The sequence below is a fragment of the Chinchilla lanigera genome, unplaced genomic scaffold, assembly GCF_000276665.1.
Source record: "Chinchilla lanigera isolate Chin_1 unplaced genomic scaffold, ChiLan1.0 scaffold00008, whole genome shotgun sequence".
Lineage (NCBI taxonomy): Eukaryota > Metazoa > Chordata > Mammalia > Rodentia > Chinchillidae > Chinchilla > Chinchilla lanigera.
In genome coordinates, this window is record NW_004955409.1 from 17,430,534 (window position 1) to 17,436,967 (window position 6,434).

General features: G+C 39.6%; 1 protein-coding gene across 1 annotated transcript; it reads left to right on the top strand.

Annotated features, from left to right (window-relative positions):
- The first annotated feature begins 2,679 nt into the window (after positions 1–2,679).
- On the top strand, positions 2,680–5,424 carry Fscb (fibrous sheath CABYR binding protein). Its single transcript, XM_013510122.1, is given in 3 exon segments — positions 2,680–5,057; positions 5,163–5,231; positions 5,233–5,424. Coding segments are annotated over 3 exon segments (2,361 nt in total). The 5' UTR covers positions 2,680–2,939; the 3' UTR covers positions 5,407–5,424.
- The last annotated feature ends 1,010 nt before the right edge of the window (positions 5,425–6,434 follow it).

Here is a 6,434-nt window from a genome sequence, read left to right on the forward strand (position 1 = left end):
AGGTGGTGCCAGGGGCAACCTCTGAAGCCTCTTAGGGCAAATCCTTTATTACCTCTTCTGCTTTTTTTATTTTAAAGAGAATAAAAAAAATAAAAACAAGACAGAATTTCAAAACAAGATGATAGGAAATTAATCATGGTTGCTATTGCACATTGTTAGCTTCAAAGTAGTTGCTCAGATTATCAGATTTAGGCAGGCAAAATTGATCAAATAATATAAACACTAACTGTTCCTTTCAATAAGCTAATAGAAATTAGTACTACACTTATCTTAGCTAGCTTGTGTATACATATATATATATATATATCTTGTGTATATATGTATATATATTTTTTCCTCTTCTTTTCTCCTTTCCCCCATCTCAGTTTTTCTTTCCTTTTGAGCAGTTTTTTTCCCTTTCACAATTGCTATTGTAGGTACGTTGACTGCTACCTGTGTGGCAGCATAAATCCAATCTTTGTCTACATTTTCACATGGTCTTCTTTCTGTGTGTTTGCATTTAAATTATTTTCTTCTTATAAGAATACTATTTTGATTTCATTACATATGCAATGATCCTATTTCCAAATAAGGTCACATTATAGGTGCTAGAAATGATGGTTTGAAGGTACCGTTTGGGGAGACACAATTCAACCCTTAGCAGATAGGAACCAAGTGGGGGAGAAAGAGATGAAATATGCAAGATTTGTAAAGAAATAGGTAAAATTCCAAGCCCTAAACTGATAAAAGACACTGATCATGATTAGTGGGTTCAGATAAATCATCTGGGCAAAGAGAAAATCTATACTCTTAAGAAGTAGGATAGAAAACTTTTCCATGAAATTCCTCATAATTCTATTTGGAGCAGGTAGATATTTTAATTCATTATTCATGCATAATAACTTGTTTCTATGAGTAAGCTGATGCAGCTTACTATGACAATTTTGTTCATGATCAAGAATGATCAAATTCTTATTTAATTTAGTTTTAGTTGGCCCATTTAATTGTAAAACTTATTTTTATTTCCATCATATATCTTCCAATTGCATTCAACAAATATTCACTGATCAATGCCACAAGATAACCTATTTTAGAGGCTGGGACATGGCATGTGGAAAACACCCATTTGTTGAGTTAAGGTGAATTTAGGTTGTTATAATGTTGGGAGGTGCTGGAGTTGGTTGTTGGTCATGTGTCTGAGGGTGGGACAGACCCAGAGTGCCTCAGGCAGTCAAGCTACCTCAGTACTGAAAAAAGTATCCTGCTTGGACCATTACAGTTTCAGCCTTAGTCTTTGCCTTAGTCACTAGGCAACATTAACTCTCATGATACTACTTTGAAGTGTGTAAAATAAACACCCCTACTATTGAAGTCAGTCCTCTTGCTCATCAGGCAAGAGGTAACTCCACCTGACCCTGGCTATTGTCTCTTGTCTTTATTTTCTATATCCTCTTACCGCTTTCTCCTGGGGACCACAGAGGGAGCACCGACTTCCGCACTATAACAAGTATACCATACACTGGATGGCTTAAACAACATGTGCTTCTCAATGTTCTGATGACCAGTTAGTACAACATCAAAATGCCAGTAGATCTGTGTTGGGATCTGCTGAGGGTCCATTTCCTGATTTGTAGATGGCTCTCTTCTAGAAGGTTCTAATTCCAAATGCTATAACCTTGGGAACAGTCTATGCTGACTGCCCTAAAAATTCCTATGTGGGGGGAGGTATACAGATGTTCAATCCATGTCACCAATGCATGTGAAACAAGGGGAATTATTTAATTCATATTTATGTTTTCTAGGGGCAGTGGAGTATAAGGAATTTTAAAATATTCCCAGATTAATAAAATCATCATCTTTAGCAAATGTTTATTTTGGGTCCTGTAATTTATTTTAAATGTTTCTTTTTTCCTCTTTTATTTTCCTCAGATTAACAATGTTTGGTACATTTTTGACCAATATATGGTTCTAGTAAAACTCTTGTGTGATGTATGAGTTAAAGTTTTACCAATATTTTAAAATCCAATATAATTGCATCTACAGTCTGGTTAACATGGGTACTTCTTTTTCAAAGCTTTAATTTACATTTTTAAAACTTTGGCATTCATTCCCATGTAGTTATTCAGCAGAGTCTATACTGACTGCCTGAAAAGATACATTTCGTTTAACTAGGCATATATTTAGACTCAACTACTTTCTGAAATAGTTAAAAACAAAATCAAAGTATCTCTGGTTGCTTGAGAAGCAAAGCATGACTTTTATATTGTGATGGTAAGCTGTTGTGATCACTGAAGGTCAAAGATATAGGAAAAGAGCTCACATGGAGACGGACTTTAGAATTTTAGTCTTTCAAACAGAATTATCTTGTTTCCCAGACATCTAAACCTACATTGATAGAACATTCCCACACATATGTTATCAGCTGAAAACAGGCTGCAGAGTTCTGTATTACAACTGTCTTTGAAAGTAGAATGAAAAGAACAGAATTGAAAGTTCAAAAGCATTAACTCTGACAATCAGAAAGCGGCATTCCTGGAGTTTACCTGATGTTTCTTTGGTAGAAAAATGATTCTTTCAAACTGATTTGTTTCAAAGAGTAGAAGTCTTACTTGCAGCCATTGCCCGTGAACAAACAGCAAGTTAAAAGTGCTGGAAATATAACTGCTGGAACTTTGCAAAGAGAAGTGGTTGTGATGTCACAGATGCTTGAGAGAAACTTCTAAAAGTAAGATTTAGTTAGAACAGAGACGAAACAAAAATGTGATGACTGAATAAGATGAGACCCAACAAGAGCGTAGCGGGAGAGAATGGAATGATTTGTGAATGACCTTTTTTTCTAAGGACTTTAATAGAACATCTCTTAATGAAGGAAGGCAAAGGCTTAAACACCTGGTACATTTGTAGCTCTTGAGGATTAATTACTTGAAGATAAATGAATTTGAAATTCATCCGTTAAGAAAATGGAAGAACTTGATGAACCTGACCAGCCTATCTCAGGGGAGAGGCAAGAAATTCGAAAGAGAAGACGCCCCAGCCAACCAATGGTAGACAAATCCCTACAAACTGAAGTTACAGAGAAAAGGAAACCCACAGCCACACCACAGTCATCTGGGCCCAAAGCTCCCTTTAGTACTGGTAATACTCCTTCGAGCAAAGGCAACTCCTCTGCCAAAGAATATGAGTCTCGTAGAATATCTTCTCAACTTCAGCAAAACTGGAAAAAGAGAAAACATGGACAGGAAATGACTGATAAATCTCTGCAGACAGATCCCATCATAAATGAGAAAGAAGAAATCAATTTAGTTGATGAAACAGTGGTACCTGAAGAAAAGCCAGTTGGCATTGGGGTAGCAGCATTTGAGTTACCAGAGCGGGTTCAGGATGTAGAAACTCCAACAAGGAAACCGTCCGTTCAGTCAAAAATAGACAGATCTCAGCAGACCAGTTGTACTGGAGGCATGCTGAAAATTTGCCAAGTTGAAAAAGCTGACAAGGAGCAGCAGACCTCTTTTGGTGAATTTGAAGTAATTGTTATTTCTAGCCCAAGTAGTTCTACAAAATCAAAGAAAGATGTCCAGAAAACCAAATCCTCAGAAAATGTTTTTGTTAGCGAACACCCTGAATTTCAACCAGAAACAAGTAGCCAAGAAGAATTTAGGCAGAAAAGTGTTGACAGAGCTTTATTTACTCAGGAAACCAGAACGGATACACCAGTACTTTTAGAAGGTGGGTCTAGGGCAGAGGTAACCATACCCCTTAAAGAAGGTTCCTCTGTTACAAAGGGGGCTTCTGCTGAGATAGAGGCCCTATCATTAGAAAAGATCCCTGCTGAAGTTCAGCCCCTACCAGCTGAAGAGGCTGCAGCTAACGCAGAGCCCAACCTTGCTGAGAGAACCTCGGCTGAGGCAGCTGTTGTAACGGCAAAAGTCCTTGTTTTAGAACAGGCTCGGTCAACTGAAGAGCTGCCTTTAACGGAGTCTTCATCAGTAGAAAAGGTCATAAAAAAGTGCTATGATCAAGTGGGCTATCTGTCAGCTGAAGCGGCTCCCTTAGAAGCTTTTCCTGCTGAAATTCAGCCTTCACTGATAGAAAAATGTCAGGTTGAAGTACTACCTCCAATAGTTGAAGATGCCCATGAGGAAACTTTAGGAATAGTGGAACCTCGCACGGCTGAAGAGACCCCTGCTGAAGTACAGCCTCCACTGGCTCAAGAGGTTCTGGCAGAAATTCAGCCTCTCTCAGCTGAGGAGGCATCTGCAGAAGAGGCCCCTGCTCAAGTTCAGCCTCCACCAGCTAAGGAGCTTCCTGTAGAAGAGGCTCCTGGTGAAGTTCAGGCTCAACAACCTGAGGAGGCTCCTGCAGAAGAGGCCCCTGCTCAAGTCCAGTCTCCACCTGCTAAGGAGCTTTCTGTAGCAGAGGCTCCTGGTGAAGTTCAGGCTCAACAACCTGAGGAGGCTCCTGCAGAAGAGGCCCCTGCTGAAGTCCAGTCTCCTCCAACTGACAAGGCTCCTGTAGAAGAGGTCCCTGCTCAAGTTCAGAGTCAACCAGCTGAAGAGGCCCCTGCTGAAGTCCAGTCTCCACCAGCTGAGGAGACCCCTGATCAAATTCAGCCTCCATCAACTTATGAGGCTCCTGTAGAAGAAGCTGAAGAGGCCTCTGCTCAAGTTCAGTCTCCAGCTGAGGAGGCGTCTGCAGAAGAGGCTCCTGCTAAAGTCCAGTCTCTAGCTGACAAAGTGCCTACAGAAGATGCACCCACTACAGTCAAGTTTCCACCAGCTGATGTGGCTCCTGCAGAAGAGGCCCCTGCTCAAGTTCAAAGTCAACCAGCTGAGGTGACCCCTGCTCAAGTTCAGAGTCAACCAGTTGATGAGGCTCCTGCAGAAGAGGCCCTTGCTCCAGTTCCGCCTCCTCCAGAAAAGGCCTCTCATAACGTTTGGTCTCCAATACCTGAGGTCTCTGCAGAAGCTTATTCTTCATCACTTGAAGAGACTTCTATAGAAGAGGTATCTGAAGTTCAGTCCCACCAGCTGAGGGATTCTGAAGAAGAGGCTCTTCCTGAAGTTCAGTCTCCACCATTATGATGAGGCTTTCCAGAAGAGATCCCTTCTGAGGTTCAACAGCCACCACCTTAGGGGGCGCCCATAAAAGAGGCCTCTGCTGAAGCTTGAGCTCTACCTGCTGAGGGAGCCTCTGAAGTAGAGGCTCTTGCTGATAAACATGCTTCATTAACTGATGTAGTTCCCACTGAAGAATTTCCCCATGCAAGAGACGTCAGCTGAAATTTTACCTCCATCATCTGCACAAGCCCGTGCGTGTGAAGCTGTAGTGGAAAATGTCTCTACTGAATCTCGGTCTCCTCAGGTGGCAGGTGCCTCAGAGAAAACATTGGGGTCAGTTGTTCTAAAAGGTGTTACAAAATTTGAATAAAAGTTTCTTGTTTCTGAAGATGTATTGAGTGCTAAGAACAAGCAGGTTTGCATTATTGGGATAGAAGGTGTCATTCAAGTGAAATTGAAAAACAAACTCCTGAGCTGAAGTTAGGTTCTAACTAAACTAGTAACCAGAAGCTGGGAGGTTCTCGAAGTACTTTCTTTAGAAAAGTGTAAACATCTGAAAAAATATTTTGAGAGTACAGTAAATGAAAGGGAATCCCAAAAGTGTGCATGAAAGTTGGAAAATGAACAATAAAAATTCCAGCAGTGTAAATTTACTTGTATTATTGTCTTTCAACTCTACCTCATATTATGTAACTATTTTGAAATGAAGGAAGTTTATGATTGAAATCATCACTTAAAATACCCTTTGTACAGTAAGCCTTGTTAACAAGGGTGATCTACTCTAAAGCCACGTATTTTTCCTCTGGTTTCTCTTTGTAAGTATATGCAGCTTTAGGGGAAAAGCCATTTTCATTTTTGCAGATGCCATTTACCTTAAGTCCCTTGAGCATTATTCGCATATCTAAACCTACATGGTGTTTTTTGTCCTTGTTATAATTCATCATATTTCTTATTCTCTTTCCATTCAATTTCTTCTGACACAAGCATTACTTTCCTGGTTTCAGTCTAAGTGTTCTTCCCTATCTCCTTGCATGTTTTACATTTCCATGTCTGGACAAGGAAACTAACTTCCTTTGTAAAAAATATTCATTTCAAGGAAATAAAGATGTCATAGAAAGTATTGTAAAAGGATGTGAATATGAAGAAAAATATACTCATATGGCCTTGAGAGCACATCCTTGTTTAATTTTCATTTCATTTCAACTAGAAATGTGATGAGTTTTTTGGAAGCTTGTCTTACGTTTTTTGTCAGTCTGAACTTAGGATGAAAATAAACTCAGAGACCAGATCTGATTATCTGAGTAACCACTTTGAAGATAAGAATGTGTAGTACAATAACCATTGTTAATTTCCTACCACCTTATTTTGAAATTCTGTATTATTTTTATTGTTTTATGT